General features: G+C 45.3%; 2 protein-coding genes across 3 annotated transcripts in view; one reads left to right on the top strand and one right to left on the bottom strand.

Annotated features, from left to right (window-relative positions):
* The first annotated feature begins 943 nt into the window (after positions 1 to 943).
* On the top strand, positions 944 to 10,999 carry dnajc18 (DnaJ (Hsp40) homolog, subfamily C, member 18). 2 transcript variants are annotated; one of them, XM_025006315.2, is made up of 8 exons: positions 944 to 1,465; positions 2,063 to 2,231; positions 2,536 to 2,681; positions 3,994 to 4,200; positions 4,345 to 4,457; positions 4,687 to 4,796; positions 4,893 to 5,065; positions 10,559 to 10,999. In XM_025006315.2, exons 1-8 carry the CDS (start codon positions 1,339 to 1,341, stop codon positions 10,585 to 10,587), a joined length of 1,074 nt encoding a protein of 357 aa, XP_024862083.1. In that variant the 5' UTR covers positions 944 to 1,338; the 3' UTR covers positions 10,588 to 10,999. The 2 variants fall into 2 exon arrangements, with proteins under 2 accessions (XP_024862083.1, XP_017273724.1); XM_017418235.3 differs by lacking the exon at positions 10,559 to 10,999 and adding an exon at positions 6,031 to 9,974 and having other exon boundaries at positions 945 to 1,465.
* Positions 7,935 to 19,371, bottom strand: part of LOC108236874 (bromodomain containing 8) — an 11,998-nt gene continuing 561 nt past the window's right edge. Inside the window, exons 2-20 of the mRNA XM_017417916.3 lie at positions 19,088 to 19,184; positions 17,615 to 17,684; positions 17,440 to 17,489; positions 17,231 to 17,353; positions 17,080 to 17,160; positions 16,931 to 16,995; positions 15,890 to 16,032; positions 15,111 to 15,302; positions 14,159 to 14,249; positions 13,830 to 13,979; positions 13,381 to 13,541; positions 12,796 to 13,246; positions 11,764 to 11,807; positions 11,422 to 11,675; positions 11,163 to 11,255; positions 10,993 to 11,061; positions 10,619 to 10,901; positions 10,156 to 10,200; positions 7,935 to 9,974 (exon numbers count right to left, since the gene is read on the bottom strand). Of these exons, the coding sequence (XP_017273405.1) occupies positions 9,915 to 9,974; positions 10,156 to 10,200; positions 10,619 to 10,901; positions 10,993 to 11,061; positions 11,163 to 11,255; positions 11,422 to 11,675; positions 11,764 to 11,807; positions 12,796 to 13,246; positions 13,381 to 13,541; positions 13,830 to 13,979; positions 14,159 to 14,249; positions 15,111 to 15,302; positions 15,890 to 16,032; positions 16,931 to 16,995; positions 17,080 to 17,160; positions 17,231 to 17,353; positions 17,440 to 17,489; positions 17,615 to 17,684; positions 19,088 to 19,184 (2,522 nt within the window). The 3' untranslated portion in view covers positions 7,935 to 9,914. The remainder of the gene's footprint in view (positions 9,975 to 10,155; positions 10,201 to 10,618; positions 10,902 to 10,992; positions 11,062 to 11,162; positions 11,256 to 11,421; positions 11,676 to 11,763; positions 11,808 to 12,795; positions 13,247 to 13,380; positions 13,542 to 13,829; positions 13,980 to 14,158; positions 14,250 to 15,110; positions 15,303 to 15,889; positions 16,033 to 16,930; positions 16,996 to 17,079; positions 17,161 to 17,230; positions 17,354 to 17,439; positions 17,490 to 17,614; positions 17,685 to 19,087; positions 19,185 to 19,371) is intronic.

The raw sequence follows: 19,371 nt of genomic DNA on the forward strand, positions 1-19,371 counted from the left end.
GGGCTAGAGACTGGTTTATTTTGCTTAAATCTTAAAACTGTTCATTGAAAATAATTAAAGGAAACCTGATGAGTTTCAAAAGGGGGGAAATTATTGAGCAGATGTAGAAGCCATATGCTAGCTGCTACTGGCAATCCTCACTAAAAGTGTTGTTTTTTTTTAAATATTCAAATGGTTTTTATCACTTCAGCCTTGCCTCCATGCAAAAACAGCATTTTAGGAGGGATTTTGTGAAAATGGGTTGAAACGCTCGGTCTACACGCATTTTGGGGGATATTTTAGCCCCACCTCTGATCTACCCTACAACCCAAGGGGGTCCTCTTCTGCTTCTTTTGTTTACGTTTCGCACCCATCCCGGCAACATTACAGCACCACATAAAGTAAGTTCTTTCAGCTGTTCCATTCGTCAGAGGTTGCCACAGCGAGCAAACTCTCCCAAACGATTTGGCAATTGTTTTTACCTTGGTTGCCCTTCCTGCTGCAAGCTCAGGGTTACAACACTGCAGCACTCATCAACAAGCTACATTGCCACATACACTTAAAATAAAAAAAGTTTAATTTAATCAGGGCAGTGTGCAATTATGACTTAAATCTAAACACATTGGATGCATTGCACCAGATTTAGCCTTGGGCTCTTTTTTTTATTTGTAGTCCTTTTTGTCACACGCAGGAGATTATACATTTCCGGCCAATTAAGCAAATTGGGTGATGACGTCATTTAGCGACTTTTGGGACACCTAATTTCTAATTTCCTGACTGAGGAGTTGACAGCAACCTTGTATTTTTATGAAACTGCGCAATAAACAAGAAATATGATGCCTTAAACCCCAAACGCCTGGCTTACTTACAAACACACCACCGAATCAAATTTTATTTCAGTTTGATGTAAAACATTTTCGCTCACTATACCGGAAATGACATCGCCGTGGTTTCGCCTCCACCTTGAGCCCGTCACAAGAGGTGGGGGCGCCCACTAATTTAAAAGGATGTCCTTTTAAACGTCGCCTAACCCCCCAAAACAATGGTCACTTTTGGGACTTTAAAAAAATAAAATAAATGACTTAACTGCAGGCCTGTTTTCAGCCTGACACCGACCACTAACGGCCACTGACCGGTTAGCGCGAGGCGCGTTGAGTGACTGCGGGCTCGCGCCGAGCTAACGTTACGCAGCTGTCTGTAACCGAAGCTAATCGGCTAACGTTAGATAGCCGAGGCGGCTCGTCTTCTTCCTCCCCCCTCCTCCCCGCCGCTCCACATGGTTATTGACTCGCACTGCGCAGAGAGAACCCCCCCGAGTAGGCAGCGACTGGAACCGCCGAACATCCCGCAGGCAGCGAAATGGACAAAGAGGAAGCGGACCGGCTCGTGGAGAAGGCGAAGCTGTGCTTACGGTCGGGCCGAAAAGCTCGGGCGCTGCAGCTGCTCTACGAGGCGCAGAGTATTTACCCCAGCACCCGGGCCAGAGGTAAAATTAGCTGACGCACATTCGGCAATGGCAGCCCGACTTGCTGAATAAGTAACTTCCACCGACCTGGAAATGTATTTTCAGATTTAGATGGGGCTCTGTGTCGAAATTTAGATCTGGTTGGGGTTCCCTCCCCCTCCCCCCTTTCCTCGCAATGCCCGAAAGGCAGTCCTGTGGTCAGATCTGCCCGTTTTCAGTCAATTAATTAGCTTTTAGCACTTATTGCCTGTGGACAGAACATGCATAAAACACTAACCCAAGGCCCACGACACAGCCAGTGCACATTCATTATACCAAGGCTGATATGAGACAGATGGGTGACAGAATGAAGTGAAATAAATCAATAAAGAAGGGAAGCTAATGGATGCCATGAAGAGATCTGAGTGTAAATGTGGTTGCAATCAAACATTATGGCTGTGAACTTCAACGGAGAAGCAAAGGTGGGAGTTTTTATGGAGGAGTGATGGCATTCTCCACCACAAATATCAAAATATTAATCAGGAAGGAAGAGCGGTAGATATATTTACCATCTGTGTGTGCAACGGCAACTAAAAGGTTTTCTAATTTTGACGTTTTTGTTGCTTTTTTTTCTTGTAGTATTGATAGACGCCATACAGAAGAATGGAGGCGGCGCGCCCTCAGAAGCGAACCACGTCCCTCCGCCGTCCGGCTGGAGAGACGAGGACGTCGGACAGCAGGAAACGAGCAGCGACGCGAGCGACGAGAAGAAGACCTACACCGAAGAGCAACGCCAGAGCGTTCTCAGGTGCGCCGTCGCTACTCTCTCCTGTTACTGACCTGTGCCCTGACAGTGCGTCCGGGTGGTGTGATCCACCTTTGACACTGTAGTCCTTGATTTACCACACCACACCAATCGCAAGCCCCACTCCAAATCAAGGGGAGCAAAGAAAAGCTCCACAAGTGATGTCCTGCTCACAAATGCAGCCCCCTGTCAGCAGAAACGCTTACATTTGTCCACTCTGAATGCTTATATAATCAACTATCATGATCTGCAGAGGTGGCTTTTGTCAGGTTTGTGTCATAACATCCAGCGTTCTTTGCCATCGCAGGATAAAGAATTGCAAGGACTTTTATGAAATCCTTGGCGTTACCAAAAATGCTGGCGATGAAGACTTGAAGAAGGCGTACAGGAAGCTGGCTCTGAAGTTTCACCCGGACAAGAACTTTGCCCCGGGAGCCACAGACGCATTCAAAGGTACCAGTGAAGGAGAGAGGAGGCGTAATGAATATACACAGTAATGCCATTTTAATACCAAAAGCTTTTATGTATCACTTCTGCATTGTTTGGACACGTTGATCACTTCGGTTGCGCAGGAAACAGTAGGTTAGCAATGGCGTCCTTTGCTAGGTCACTATGCCCAAAATCATTTTATATGCTGTGTAACACAAACAAATACATCAATACACAGACTTACTTACCTTGTGAAGGATCTGCCTCAGCGTAAGGCTTATAACCTGTTCCCGTAGCCGGTGGATTTCCTCCCGGCGAGTATTATTTCCCCTCCGGCACCAAATCCACAACTGCAGGGTCCGGAGCCAAGCCATGATCGTGTTCTTTAAGGACGTCCGCGGTTACACTGGCTGGTGTATTGTCCTCCCTTCCCCGCTGTCCTCCGGCGGCGGTGGTCTTTGCCTTCTCTCCCAAACCCCACCCGGTCTTAGAAGTGGAAGGGAGTAATCAATCGTTCCACTCGAACAAAGCGGGCACAGCTCTCTTTTTTTTTTTTTTTTTTTAACCGCCGTCTTTCCGTTTCTGACGCTGGCTCCAGAATATCACCAGGTTTGAAATGCCGGCTACAGACGTGAGCGTGAGCCTTTATGGCTCAGTTTTCCCTGCGGATAGCTACGATCCATTGTCACCTTAACAACTCCTCAGCAGGAAAATGGAGGAAAAAAAACTAATCACTCTGTTGTAGCTGCTAGTTAATTGACACAACGGAACTCTGTTGTTGCACCAGCAGCTCGCAGATGTTTTAACTTTTGTGACGTTTTCATGGTCGAGCTCTAGCAGCGGCCGCTAAAAAAAACAATATGCAGCAGGTAGCCGCCGGAAGCGATCGACGTGTCTTGACCTCAAGCGGAAGTACGTCACCACTGCTTGTGGCATGTAGGCTATTCAGCTGATCACAACAAGCAAGTTATTTTTTTCCCAGTTCCATCAAATCATGAGTGTAGTCACCGAAAATCCCACAGTTCCTCTGTTTCTGACAGAACACACATTGGCGTGAGTTCAAATCTGATTGCGGAAACGATGCAAACTTTCCAATGAAGTGTAGATTTCTTTGCTCCTAATGGGAGTCGAGAAGTTTTACACAGTTTGAATGAATCGCTTCTCTGTGCAGTCATGGACGCATTGAAATGAGGAACTTGTAGGACTTAACACGGCAAACTTTAAACGGGCAGAATGTTAACATTAATTAAGAAAGTTCTCCATTAAGCTATCAAAGGGTCTCAGTTTCTAACTCCTCACGTCTCCTCATCAAATGTTGTCCCACTCCTCCCAACAGCAATAGGCAACGCGTACGCGGTGCTCAGCAACCCAGAGAAGAGGCAGCAGTACGATCAGTACGGCGATCAGTGTTCAGCTTCAGCCACACCCCAGCACGCCGGCCACAGTCACCCCGGACACTACCGGAGCTTCTACAGAGACTTCGAGGCGGACATTTCCCCCGAGGAACTCTTCAACATTTTCTTCGGAGGCAGGTTTCCCACGGGTGAGTTGGAGCGGATCGCTTGTTTCGCGGCCGTTTTTGAACTCCTCGCACAGAGAAACGGATACGTCATCTGTCGGCATGGATCATTATCGTTCTCGTTGTTTTTAAATTTACGAAGAGCTTTCACCGTTTGACTCTCCACAGGAAACGTTCACGTGTACACCAACCAGGGCGCCTCCTACTCTCAGTTCTATCAGCCTCGCCGTCGGCGTGCTTACGAGAGGCGCGAGGAGGTGGCGGAGGACAACCAGAGTCAGGTCGGTGACTCGCTGAACATAAGGACGATTCCCTGATAAACAACCTCACCGTTTTTCTGAACACGCAGCAGCACAACAAGCGCTAGGGAACTGCAACAGGAATTAGGGGGAGAACATTATTTATTTATTTATTTAAAAGCTAATTTCAAGACATGGCTGTGTGCACTGTTGTCAGCCTCCATGTATTATCATGTGTTTTGTAATCTTTGCTGTTCTTTTCTTCCCACAGAACACCTTCACAGCTTTGCTGCAGCTGCTCCCTGTGCTGGTGTTGATCCTCATATCAGTGTTTACTCAGATGATGGCCACCAACCCGCCCTACAGTCTCTTCTACAAGCCGTAAGTCGAACCAAAAATCCTCAGGTTCCGCCATGCTGTCGCCTCTGACCCATTCGGATTTTGTGCTGTTTTTTTTTTGTTTGTTTTTGGTGTCAGGGCCATGGGGTTGGTGGTGTCCAGGGAAACGCAGCACATGGGGGTGCCGTACTACGTGGACAAAAGCTTTGAGAAGGAGTACCGGGGAGCCGCTCTGGAGGATTTGGAGAAAACCATCGAGAGCGACTACATCGAGCACCTTCAGAGCAGCTGCTGGAAGGAGAAGCAGCAAAGTAAGCGAACAGCTTTATTTGGTTCGGTTGGACGTTGATTTTTCTTTCTTTCTTTTTTTTAATGAACAGAAAAGGAGAAAACTGTTAATATATCTTCTATTTTTGTGGGGTTTGTTTACTTAGACACATTTGATTATATACCATTTGTTTTCCCTTTTTTTAAAACTATGAATCATATTTGAGTACTTTATTAGAATTCAGAAACGTACTCTGTCTCAAGTCGAATCGTCTCAAAGTGAATAAAGAAGTCATCACGAAAATGATGATCGTACCAATATCTAAAAACCTAAACCTTTTTAGTCTTTTTAGTTGTTATCCTGGTGTTGAGGAGGTTCCAAAAATAAGATGTCAGACGTCCATTGTATTTGGTTCCCCCTGATTCCAGGTCCACACAGTTCCTGTGGAAGTGATGGTCAAGTGTGGCCAAATACCTAAACTGATGTTTAATTACTAATTAAACACAAACTAATAACAGACTAATAAATAATAACAACTAAACAAATCAGAATTTAAAGTTTTTAACAGAGGATGTAAAATGAAACGGTGAAGTTTTCTTTTCCCTCTCTCTTTATGTGCCCATTTGTGGTTGGATAATATTCAAAATAACCGTCTACTTTTGTAGTATTTGATGTACTTCAGCATACAAATGACCAACAGTGTAGTAAATACTGATTCCTTGAACCACTATGTTATATTTTCTGCGCTGCGTTACTTCTGCAGCAGATAGTCAGCATGTTCTGTATTACACCATCCATTTCACAGAAAGTTATTGCAGCCAAATTAAGAGCCCTTTTTACTGGTTGTGCACCAAAACCGTTCTTCCTTTTTTTTTTTTTTTGTGCAAAAACTAAAATAATTTTTAGAACCACCTACCGGTAATCCTCTTCTAAGATGCTCTGAGCTAATAGGCGGCCGACCGATGCTTCATAAAAGAACAAAGACGCACGCTCTTATTTTCTCCCCAGAGTCGGACTTGGCGAACCTGGGCCAGCTCTACCGCGACGAACGGTTGAAGCAGAAGGCAGAGTCCATGAGGCTGGACAACTGTGACAAGCTGCACCGATTGGTGGGGCGTCAAAGAGTCAAATGAGGACCGGTCGGGAGGAGGAAGGGTTTCTGTTGCGACATGTGTAATTTACCCAATCTGGCCCCCTTTTTTTTTTTTTTTTTTCCAAAAACATTTTTTGGGGGGGGGGGGGGGTGTTACGGTGCAGTCAGTGGGGAAATTATACCGCAGGAAACGATGTGCCTTCTCTTCGATGGTAGTAAACGGAGTTAGCTGCCGGCGCTGGCTGTGGCGTTGGCGGCGGGACGTGTAAAACTCACTGTGGCAGCGTGAAGGATGTCTCCTAGCCTCCAAAACTTTCTTATAGAAATGGCATATCATATCATCATCCCTTTGGGGTCACAAAGGTGGTTGTATGTTTCACACATACGTGTTTAGTTGTAGTTTACTAGTGTTTTGCTTTTGAACGTTTGTTTTCTTTTTTGTTTTTTTGTGTCTTTGCTGAAATTTTAGGTGTATTTATTTGGTAGTTAATGGAGTGAAGCTGTGAGTTGAGCATCTTGGCTCATCTTTTGTTTTTGTTTTTGTTTTTGTAGAAAACAAGTACAATGACCTAAAAAAAAAAAAGTGTTTGAACAAATCAGAGCACATCTGTGGTGAGATTACCTTTTACACATTTATTCGACGTATAATATTAAGCGAAGGCGGTGTCTCACTGCGCTGTGATTGTTAGGAGGAAATTGCGAGAAAACGGGCAATTTTATTTTTTTAGTTGCAGGCTGCCCGAATTCCCAGTATTTGTGACCGGAGAGCAATGCAGCCACAGTTTGACAATCCGTTCTTATTTTCATATGCACGGCTTGCAAATCATTTTGCTGCCCTCTTTGAACCCACCATGTCAGCCGCCCCCCTTCTTCGTTCAAGTTCTTCTACTTTTAAAATAGAAACCGTCAAATTCAGACCAGTTTTTAATGCTTTATGTTGATTGTTAGTGTGTGTTTCCGACCTGGCCACCGTTCTGTGCCCTGCAACAAAACTGAGATGGGTTCGAGACACCATCGACGACTCTGTTTTGAGCGAAAACTTGCAGCACCAGTTCCTTTTCAACACGTTCAGTATTCAAGCTGCAAGGCGGTGAAGTAACCCCGCAAACGCTTTGAGACATTTTGGAGAGAGAGTCCCCCGTCGAATGCCATTTTGCCAACCAGTCGCCAGCCGATGCAGCCCAGTGAGATTACCGCCTCAAAACTCAAGACATATCTGGTAACTGGGCGCCCCGCGTTGCCACAATGTTTTCTGCCCGCTGTTGCATCATCTCGCTTCTGAGGATGCATTTTCAGTAAATCCTGTTTAAAGTTTATTCAAATGGACTTCCCCATTCTCTCCTATGATCAGTCGATTGTTAACAAGGTTATAGTCAGGGTGTAAAAGGCTACAGAGCCACGAGTAACATATTTTTGTTTCCCAAACCCTTAATATTGTTTTTATATATTGGGTTTTCCGCTCAAATTTAATCCTGCGCCCTTACTTTGTACAGATTTTTTCTTTTTAAGGAGATTTTATTCTGAAATTTAAAATGGACGGACCTTAAACCTGTTGTTTTTGTTTTTTCCCCCATAGCCGGAACCCAAATCGGGTCCTTCTGATTAGGATGCTGACATTGTTATTTTTTTTTTTACTTTTATTTCTAATCCCAAATCATGCATCCTCTTTACTGACAGTAATACTTCCTGTGCACTACATCCACCAAACTGCCTTAGCTGTTATCATACGTTTGGGGGGGAAATTCAGGTTCATCTTAAGCACTTTTAAGTTCCTCCTGTGTTTGAATTATTAATATTGTTCCCGTTGCATGCATCCTAGTGAGAGTGTTTTTTTTTTTTTTGTTTGGTTTTTTTTTTTGGTTAGTTGCTCCTTTTATTTATTTATTTGCTTACTGACAATTACACCATCACGACTACTGACACTATTCAGGTTCACACTGAGTTCCTCAAATGTAAATTCTTTACTGTGATGAAAACACACCTGTTGGGGGGTTTTGGAAACAATCAGCTGCAGAATTTCCAATAAGCTTTCAGCCAAAAAAAAACCAAAACTGACAAATAAAGATGTGATTTAAACCGGACCTGTCGCGGTTAAAGAAAAAAGTTTGCTCGTGATTTTTTATTATTTTGTTTGTTTGGACGGGAAACCTTAAAACGCGGGGACGAGAGTCGCTTAAGATCTCGTTAATTTCAGACTGAGATGAGGACTTTCTGAGTTTTGCGGCGATAAACTGAAAGTTTCAAACCAATGCTAATTAACGTTTTCAGACAGCAGGTTGAAGTGAACACGCTGAGTCATCACGATCTAAATTGTTGCTGTTTGTGTTGACTTTAGGTGCTATTTGTTGAACAAAACCCTAATTTTTTGAGTCCTCAGACATTCTGTTTGGATGGAAGTTTTTCTTTCCAGTGAACCTTATACAGAATTACATTTTCCTAAATTAAAAAAAAAGTGCCAGAAAATGCAGAAAACCTGTAAAACCTGCAACGACAATAAGACAGTCATATCAACCTTATTTATCCAACAGAGCTTACTAAATTTTTTTCAATCTGACAACATAGAAATTGTCTGGCTGGACTAGAAAAAAAAGAAAGAAAAAAATCTCAAGAACATGATTTAATTGCACATCAAAGAGAAACTGGTGAGGACACAGTACATTATATTATCAAAAAATAAATAAAAAGCAGGCAAACTTGAAATGTGTCGGATATGATTTAATATTAATGAGACCAGGTTAAAAAAAACGAAATTAAAAACCTTTTTATTGTCATTAGACCTACATCAGAGTGACGACAGAGGTGTAAACATTAAGGAAATGGCGGTTAAACTTTTTTTCCCCCTCACTTGTAGTGCAGTCTGACTCGTAACAGCTTTAACCTCACGAGACGTATGTGTTTAATACTACGCACTGAAGACCACTTCATTGTGTCCACAAAATTAAAAAAACAAAAAGAAAGTCACATTTTTTCAAAACCACTGAAAACTCCAAACAAATATCCTTATAGGTACTGTTGTACACAAAGTGCCACCAAGACGAAATCGGTTCACAACGCACACAAAACAATAACAAAAACAAAACAAAAAAACTGCCATTTTAAAAATTAGCTAAAAAACTTTAAACACCAGCCATGGAAATGTCTGTCTGAGGTGAACGTGGGCCCCTGCAATCACTTCTGGGTGCAGACCGTTCTGTCACCTTCGGTTTCACAGAATAGAAAACAAACACGTGGGGCTAGAGCAGGGGTGTCCAAGCCTGGTCCTCGAGGGCCACCGTCCTGCATGTTTTACTTCTTTCTTTACTCCAACACACCTGATTCAGTGGTTAAATCACCTCTTCATGTTCTGCAGAAGCCTGTTAATCACCCATTGATTCAAACCAGGTGTGTTGGAGCAGAGAAACAAGTAAAACATGCAGGATGGTGGCCCCTCCAGGACCAGGATTGGACACCCCTGCTGTAAGGAGTAACTTTTCTCCTCGTACGCGGGACCGGAGCGTTAATTCAGTCCGAGCGAGCGAGTGAGTGAGAGTCCAGTTTTAACTGCTGGTTCTGTACATGACCGGATGAATGCAGAGCAGGTTAAGGTGAGCCGCCGTTACGTCGAGGAGAGGGTCCGAGCGCCCCGCAGAAATCTGGAAATATACAGGAATGTGATCCGCGCCTCAGAAGAGACGAGCCCTTCCGCGTCACGGTCTTCCGTCCGCTCGGTTCCGGAGAGGTCGCGGGTGCCAGAGTTCGGGCTGAGAGCGCGTGCAACAGTCTTCGTCTCAGAGACGCCGTCGGACAGAATGCCGAATCGTCATTTCTTCATCTTGAGGTCGGCTTCTATGGCACTGCGGCGCCCTCTGGTGCCGCCATCCTGCAACGTCAGACAAGTTTGGTTTAAAAGCTGCGCCAGCGCTCCTTTAAATCGTGCTTTGATGCTAAAGTAAAATCAGCTTTTTTTAGTTTAGGAAACTGAAGTTTTTATTATCTGCCTCTATGTGAATGAAAGGAAAAGCAATTCAAGGGTAAAAAAAAAACCCTAATCGATTACTTACAAAAAGAGAAAGGAGGAAGGCGGGTGAAGACATGGACACGGAGTCCTGCGGGAAAGAAAGACACCGGTAACAAACTCCAATAACAAGCCACTGCTTGAAATTATTCTTGTCTAATCTATTATAGCATGTCTGCCATTTTCTTTTTTTGTTGCTCGACCGCTGAACCGAGTTCAGACCAGTTCATTTTTTAAGGATTCAGCAGCCGGTTTGGCTCGCCACGCTAAGTTGCAGCCAGTTTTATAGCAGCTGCATGAAATTATACCATCACCTCCTGTGCTTATAAATATTTTTGGAAAGGCTGATAAAATATTTATAGTCGATTTTCTTCCATTTTAATATTGTGCTGGTATGGACGAGCTTCCTTTAATTGCAACCTCTAGTTTTTTTTGTTTTTTTTTAACAGCGTGGCGAATAAAACCAGAGGCTGTCTGAAACGCTTCGATCGGAATTTCTAGCGAGGCACCTTGTCCGTGGAGTCCTGCCTGCGCGTGCTCTCGCGGCCCCTCAGGCTCTTGGCGCTGATGCCCGACTCGGACGTCTCCATGATGAGCTGCGTGGCCAGGAACTGCTGGATCTGCTCCAGGACGTCGCGCTGCATCTCCAGGGCCATGTGGTACACGTCGTGATCCAGGCTGTTGTACATGACGGCGTTCTGGAACATCAGCATGATGTCCCTCTGGAACTCGGCTGTGGTCCGGATCAGGCCCGTCTCGATGTTCTTCTTGATGGTGGCCAGGTCCATGGGCCTGTGGAGGAGACGGGCGGAAGAAGAGGGTGTTCAGTGTGCTTTTCTTTTTACTTTCAAGGTTGTTTTTTTTTAATAAATCTTGATCTTACCTGTGTACGATGCTATGGTATCCAGGAGCGATTTCATCCGTTACTGGCTGAAGAAAAACGTTTGCGTACCTACAAAACATTCACAGGAAATCTGTTTCAGTAGCAAAACAAAGAATTCAGTGGAACAAATATTGGCTGTGAGAGGCTGAGCAGCGGCTGAACATTCTGACCTGTGATTGGCTGCTGCACGCCACACAAGCATTATGGCTTTCTTCCAGATCTTGTGAGCCTGCAGGGCCTCCAGGTCCTCGCTGCACATCGAGCTGCAACATGATGGCAGAGAAGAAGAAGAAGAAGGAGGTGGAAGAAATGCAAACGTCTTAAGGGAGCAGAAAACGAGGGCGCCGTCTCTGAGGCGGCTGTCACCAGCGCCTCACAAACGAAGGGGTTTCCCCTGCGCGCACCGTGTTTTGAATTTGTGCCACTCACAACTGCGACGAGGTGGGGCTGCTGGGGATGGAGTCGGCGGTCGTGTGGAGCTGCAGCGACGAGGACGCCGTGTGAAGGCTGTAGCCGTCCTCGCTCTCGCTGGCCGCGGGTTCCAGCTCCATTTCACCATCCGGCTCGGAGAAGAACTCCTCCACCCCGTCGCCCTCTTCCTCCTCGATGACCTCGCTGTCTGCTTTGGCCTCAGAGGAGTCCTCTCCTTCCCCAGCCCCAACTCCTTCCTCCACCTTTGTCTCCTGGGACAGAGAGATGGAGATTCACGCCATGGAGCTTTCCCCTCTGCACCTCAGTACAATAATAACAAACATTGTGTTTGATTTTTACCTCTGGTTTCCAGTCTGTCTGTGGGTTATCTTCTAATACTGAGTCTGCCAAGAAAAAAACAGGAAACGACACATTATTAAGCTTTGAATACAATCACTTATGCTTAAAGCAACATTTTAAATCTCTAAAAGTGGAGTTCTGTGGGAAGAATATGAACAACCAAAATCTTACCTGTTGTCGGCCGCTCTCTGAACGACCTCAGTTTGGAGAAAGAGTTTAATTCTGACCTGACTAACGAGCTAACGGCTAGTCCGAATGGGGCCAAGACTAAAGTGGATTACTGCCGCCTTCCTCCAAACTCAAAAATTTCATCGCAGTTTATGTAAATTTTTTTTTTTTTTTAATAAACCTTGCCATTAAATTCTTATTTACAAAGATTTCTCTCATAAATGCAAGCAGCAGCAGCAAGCTGTTGCACTTCCTGTGCAGCAAAAATCCATATTTCTGCAGAAATGAGCGTTTCGTGTCAAACTGACAGTATTGTAAAACCAACTGAGGCTGTTCAAAGAGCCGTCTACAGCGGGGAACGCTGACTCAGCGTTTTTTTATCAACTTTTTTTTTTTGCAATCTAACAACTTCTGCTATTTTAGCCATTCACACAGCAAAAACATTTAGCTCCTTCAGGAGATGGGTGTTTGTACTTATGGTTCTTGTCATTTTTCATACTTCTCAGAACTTTATTTTTGAATATTTTCCCCACACAAACACATTAAAATCTCTTCAGTTCCTTGAAATTTTTGTGCTGCTTTTAGCTAGTCTGTCACTACTTTTATCCTTTAGCTACTGTTCTGCTACTTTAAGCTTTTAGGTGCTGCTCTGTTACGTTTAGCTAGCCCTTTTAGCCTCTAGATGGACTTTTAACTAGCCTTTTCCCACTAGCTTTTAGCTACTCTTTTGCTACTTTAGCTTTTAGTCTGTGTTCTGCTTCTTTTAGCTTTAACAATCCAGCAGAGTTCAGCCGAGTCGTTTATAACCTTTTCCACAGAACCCCCACTTCAGAAGATCTGAACTATCCCTTTAAGTGTGCACACCTCTGTAGGTTTTTTCTCGTTTTTGCTGTGGCTTTTTTTCCCTCTCACGTTCTCCGCTACCGTCCACTGAAACGTGTCTGTTCGGGTCCCCCGCCTCCCCCGCCTCCCCCGGCGGTCTGGCCGCGCCGGCCTGCGGGGGCGCTGCTCCGTGACAGCACTCCGGAGTCTTGGAGCCGCCCGAGGAGGCGAGAGGAAGGACCCTCAGCTCCACGGGAAACACGGCGAGACTGTTCTCCTGGCTGCCGTACAGAGAAGAGAGCGACGCATCCGCCACCCCCTCCAGGCCGCGGCGAAAAGACGACGTGACCACCGCGGCCGCCGTGGGGTGAGGGTCCTGGGCCTGGAACGGCCCCGCGTCCCAGGATCCGGACAGAGCGTGGACGTTCTCCTCGCAGAGGGACAGAGCAGCTTCAACTGCGGCCGCATCCAGAGCCTCTGCAGCCTCGTCTGCCTGTGGGGCAAAAACAATCCGACTCAAAAATCCTGTCCTGTACAATTTAACAACTCAGATATTCATTCCTTAAATCCACCAACGAACTGGTGCACAAGCTGACAAAAAAATATTCAGAGCAAACATCCTGGCACCTTGTCTTCAATGATGGCGATGATGTCTCCCACTGTCTTGAGGTCCAACTCGTCCCCCATGTAGGACACGGTCACGTCCTCCTCGCTGAGCTCCATCACCTTTTCTCCCGTCGACTCCGGATGGCACTCGGGCTGCTCGGAGGGGGCCGTCACATCCACCTCTGCACATTTGTCAACCAGAAACGTTAACGCCGCCAAAGCGCCGATCTTCCCTTTGCGCGTCATATCGCACTGTTGTTGTTGTTATTGTGTGTTTACAGTAAATTAGGGCTGCACAATGAATCAGGAACGGTGCGACATAAATGGGCCCGATGTCGACGTCGCACGAGGTTGAAACAAACCGCAGACACAAAGCGCGTGGTAATAACATATTTGCCCTAAATGCTGATTTTTAGATGAATGTTTAGACAAATTTTTTTTTTGGCATCTTCAGCTTTGAGTGAGCAAACCTGTAGTTGCCGAGGCTGAAGAATCCACAGGAACAGGAGTGGCAGCAGAGACGGAAACGCCCGAGGCAGAGTCTGCGCCGACCATGAAACCTAACGGAGCGGAAAACTGGGCGGGGCCTGCCTCCAGCAGCCGGGACAACATCGGGGCCCCTGCCGAGCAAACATTCAGACACATTTTTTAAAAAAAAAAGGCTTACATGAAACATTAAAAAAGTTTCTACTAACAAAGAAATAATATTAGGAGGATAAAATGAACATGAATATACAAAAAAAATCAACATTGAATCTATTTATCAGACATTAATAATGATCAAAGCCGATGTGTGTACCTGTTGCTTGAGACTGAGGCTGACAGGCAGGAGTCAGCTGGAGGTCCTGTGCTCCCGTCAGGCTACCAGTCGACCCGTCAACGTCCCCAATCTGGGAGGCAGAGACACACAAACGCCGAAAACTTCATCTCTGGAACATCCGAGGGACGGCACCTTTACCTCTGTTCTGTACTGTTTTACGGTGGTTTCCGTTTGGGCCAGTTTCCCCATCCTGAGCCACTGTGACGGTTCAGCTGTACTCAGACCAGTTCTCACTGCCAGCTTTATGGAGATGTGAGGATTTTTCAGGATATTGGCCGGGACGAACGGTGCGCAGCCATTGTTTGGTTGTTGCGAGGACTTAGGGAAGTTTGGAACGGACAACGCCCCATCTGTCTCATCATTTCATTTTCAATAAACTGTTGCCAGTGATTAAATTACTATATTTATAGTCCAGTTGGTTTAACCACTGAACATAGTGTTCAGTTTCTACAGTTGGATTTGCTTTTAATCAGTACCAATAAAAGGCTGACTTCTTTATAATGATTAGTAAGTAGTAATATTAATGTTATATTTTTCAGACTAAAAGGTGCATTTAAAAGCCTTCAGTTTTCTCAAAAAAATGACAGAGCTCCTTATAATCCGGAGCGCCTTATATATGTAAGAAGTTGTAATGTTTTATTACTACTTTGGTTAAACTACAAAGCCGCACCGCTGCAGCATTAAGGCGCAGTTATACTCAAGCAGGGCTCCATGCTCCAAATGGCCTCGTAGGCACAGTTACCAGTGAGATGTCGGTCCCATGTAACACACACCAAAACACAGCATTTCGCACAAAAATATATTTGTCCACTGAAGCCAATTTACCGGCAGGGACTTATTTTAAATCACCACCACACTTCAAACAACGGCAGAAACTGGATCTCCGTGGTCTCGAACAATATCGGGTGTAGGCCCCCCCCCCCCCACGTACCAGTCGGGCGTTCGTGGCGAGGATGCTGCCTTTCTTCAGCAGCTCCGACAGGAGCGGAGACGGCGGGGGTGTCGCTTTTTGGCCCAGGGGCTTCTTTTGAGCTGGATCCTCCAGGCCTGCGCCTGGGCTGACGTCGTCGCTGCAAGCGCCGGAGCTTTCAGAAAACGCCATCAACCTGGCTGTTCCCGAAGCCTGGAAATAAAGAAAGAGACCCTCTGACTCTCCATATTTATAGAAACGGTTAGAAATGAGGCTGATTCAGCAGCCTTGGCAATCTAACCTTTGCATGTTTTACTTCATATATCAAAAGTAGGCGCTAGCTAGGTGCTATGACTTGATTTTTATTATTTTTTTTGCAACTTTTATACTTTTCAAAACATTTATCATTATTTACAAATAGTTTCTCCACAAAATAAATAAAGATTTGTTCAATTCCTTTGTCTTCTTATGCTACTTTTAGCTTATAGCTAGGCTTTAGCTTCTAGCCAGCCAAGTGCTACGTTTAGCTTTTAGCTAGCATTTTCATGTTATTAGCTTGCCTTTTGTTAATTTACTTTTTAGCTAACATTTTACAACTTTAAGGTAGCCCTTTGACAATTTTAACGAGCTTTTAGTTAAACTTTAGCTACTTTCAGCTTTTAGTTAGTGTTTTGCTACTTTTAGCTTTAACAACTCGGTTTCAGCTTCTCCAGCAGTCGTTTGGCGCTCAGCGTTCACAGGAAACGCAGTTCCTCCGGCTGAACGGGAGCGAAGACTTGTGATTTGCCCGACGTCCTTACGTGCTTCAGGGACGGGAGCTCCAGAGTCAGGCGCTCCAGCTGGTCACCCGGCGGGAAGTCCTGGCTCGGCGAGCTACAAGCCGAGGGCGAATGCGCGGCGACGCTGGGCATCCGCTTGGGCGCGTTCCTTGCCACCTGTCTGGCTGAAAGAGGGAGGAGCGGCAGAGCGGGGATTTTCTTATCAGACGTGCAAACCGTGACAGTAATGGTCTTTCGAAAAAAAAAAAGATTCAAAAATCTGCCATCAGTCATGCAAGCAAATCTAGTAAATCAGTTTATCTGGAAGTGAGAGGAATCGATTTCCAACTGTTACTGCCCGCTGCCATGAAAGGCAGGTGATCGTGAGTGTGTTCGTTTGTCTGACTGTTAGCAAAATATCTCACAAACCAGCAGATGGGTCTTAGTGAAACTCTGAGTGCACATCTATATATTTCATTTAGATTATACATTATTGATGTTTTTACTTCTGTATTTTTATATCTGATTATGATTTCATTTAGATTATTTTAGCTACTATTTTGACTGTCTCAGCTCATGCTTAGATACGTCTGGTTTCCTGATTTTATTTGGATTATCCTATATTTCGTGTAGACTATACATAATTGATGAGTTTGGTCTTACTTTTTTGTGTTTTATGATGTACCTGCTGTATTGGATTCTGTTTTTTTTTTCTGTCGTAAAGCGCTTTGGATCGCCTTGTTGCTGAAAAGTGCTATATAATTCAAGGTGGTCGCCACAGCTAAAAACGTCAATAATTCAGATCTTTCTAGAGACGCTGAGCCCAAGTTTGGCGTGGCAGTAGCTGAGAGTCATCCCCAACACGCGCTCTGAGCAGTAACAGGTCGCACGAGATCTTTGCTTAAAGCCGGGGCGTGCAAGACGGCAGGCGACACGTATCCATTCAAGGAATGCTGGTTTCTAATTAAACCGGTCATTTCCTTGGGGTAAATTGTACTCAGTGGTAACTTTGTAAGTAAAAACGAGTGAAATTCACACAAACCATCCTGACTTGTTTAAGAGTAAATCCAGAAGAAAGAGTACCCTGATAAGCAGCGTCTGTGTGTTTTCGTCTCAGCTCCGCTTCCTCCTGCTCCAGCTTCTGCTTCCTGACAGACACACGGCCCAACGTCAGACCTTTTTACACGGCACCAACAACGACATGGTTAGCTTTAACACGTTTTGCTCCTCACCGCAGAATGTCTTCCCACAGCTCGTCCAGCCTGGCGTCCAGGTGTCCCGCTTGGATCAGTTCGGTCTCTCGCTTCAGCTTCCTGCAAACAACAGGAAACGTTACAGATGTGGTCGAGCTGAGAGGCTTTGTTTGCCCACGTGGTCACCTACCTGTGCATTTCCTGAGTTTCTTTGATCAGCTTCTTCAGCTCGTCAATCCTCTCAGCGGTCAGTCGGCGCACGATCACGTCCTCCACCGTCTCCACCACCTCACCCCTCTCACCGCGCTTCCGCCTGCAGGTGACAAGCCCGTTAAGTGCGCGCGCCATTCGGTTTCAGAGTCTATGTTTGTGGTTCCGAGTCGTTTTGCGCGCACTCACTTTGGGGCCTCTGTTGTTTCCAGCAGCTCCGAGTATTTGGAGGCGCAGTGCTGCGAGGACGCAGAGAGAAACGACAGATCGGCTTCGTGACATGACACGACAAGACAAGACGAGACAAGAAGCGGCAAAACGTAAATAAATATCCCGCTGCGGAGATCAGGGGAATTTAGGATACCTTCTGAGAAAACCAGTCCGGTGGGCGCCCTGGCTCTGCGAATGGTCTGATGGCTCGGCTGACGGATACCCTGTTGAAAAGGGGAAGACATTTAGCATGTATTTCTACATTATGTCTCGTGAAGAATTAATATTCGTGTTTTTGTTTAGGAGAGCCAAAGAAAATAGCTTTGTCTTGTTCTAATGTAGGGTTCTGCGACCTTTTCTGCACCTCTCAACACTGTTCAGAGCCACAAACTGTACCTGAAGCTTGAAATATAAAAAACAATCAACCTCACTGTTATATGAATACTATAAATAAAAATACAGTTTGTTGCATTATGAGAATAAAGAACTACAAAAAAAATTGATATTTAGCCCTACTTTCACAAGACCAAACTCTAATAAAGAGTTGGAAAACACAGGACCAAATTGAAACACTGAACTATGCGAGTCCTTTCTTTAAATAAATGTGCCATTTTCAAATAATAAAGCACATTCTTGCACTTGGATTCAGTCAAGTATTGTGTTTACGTTGAGCGCGGACCCACGTTTCAGGATTGCGTTCAGTATATGTGGAAAACTACTAGCGAAAACTCCCTTAACTTGCACTTTGCAACGAGCGCCTTTAAGTTTTTACCAAAGGCAAGCCTTTATTTTTGCAGAATGTGTTATTTCAACGCTTTATTATATGACCTGTCTGTCATATGTGTGCAGAAACGCTATTTGCTCCTCAGTATTGTATTTAAATATGGTGGATTTGAGCGAAAGGTTGCGTTGTGTGGCTGGAAGCTGAACTTGCGAAGTAGCTCAAGCTGATCGACGCGCTTCGCTTCTTGTGTCATTGCCATCCATCCATTTTCTTTACTCGCTTCTCCATTCCAGGTCACGGGGAGCTGGTGTCTATCTCCAGCAGTCACTGTGCGAGAGGCGGGGGACAAGTCAATCACAGGGACAATTTTAGAGTTACCAATTAACCTAACATGCATGTTTTTGGTCTGTGGGAGGAAACCCACGTTAGCAGAGGGAAAACATGCAAACTCCACCCAGAAAGGCCCCAGGATGCGATCCTGCGACCTTCTTGCTGGGAGGCAACGGGTCTAACCGCTACGCCGCTGTATTTCATTCACAAGGAGCTGTGGTTGCGGACGTAGATATTATTCACTTTGTGTTCATTTCGCAGCCGAAGCAGCGGGGACCGAAGAGCCGCGCGTGGCCCGTGAGCCGCAGGTTGCAGGACCCCGATCTGCTCTGTTCTGTTCTTCTGCTCCGTACTCAGACGACTGTGCCACATTGAACAGGTTTTCCTTTCATAAGAGAAGCAGAAACTTGTGCATCTGTCCTCCAAGAGTCAGCCCCTTTTTTCTGTTAAATCCACATAAGACCATCATACACTCTGACCTGTACAGTTCTTTGCATATATTGGAGTGTGTTGTCACAAGTTTGGAGTAAATCGACTGATTTAAATTAAAGAAAAAAAAAAAAAAGCCTTTACCAGTTCTGGTCCCCACTCTTCATGACAGATGTGGCCAAACACAGCTTCTCCCTCACTGACCATGGCTCCGCGGGTCCAATCACAAGCAGCTTGTGTTCTGCACAGCGTGGACAAAACATGACACGCACTTTTTGCAGGATTGCATTTTAAAAACAAAACACCTTCTGTGATGCTTTAATTGATCGTCTGCCCCGTCGGTGTCCGGCCTGCCACCGATTATTTATTTATTTGAGTGCCAGAAATGTGCGCTGAAGACGCGCACATGCAGCTTAAAATGCCCCCCC

The sequence above is a fragment of the Kryptolebias marmoratus genome, linkage group LG13 (assembly GCF_001649575.2).
Source record: "Kryptolebias marmoratus isolate JLee-2015 linkage group LG13, ASM164957v2, whole genome shotgun sequence".
Classification (NCBI taxonomy): Eukaryota; Metazoa; Chordata; class Actinopteri; order Cyprinodontiformes; family Rivulidae; genus Kryptolebias; species Kryptolebias marmoratus.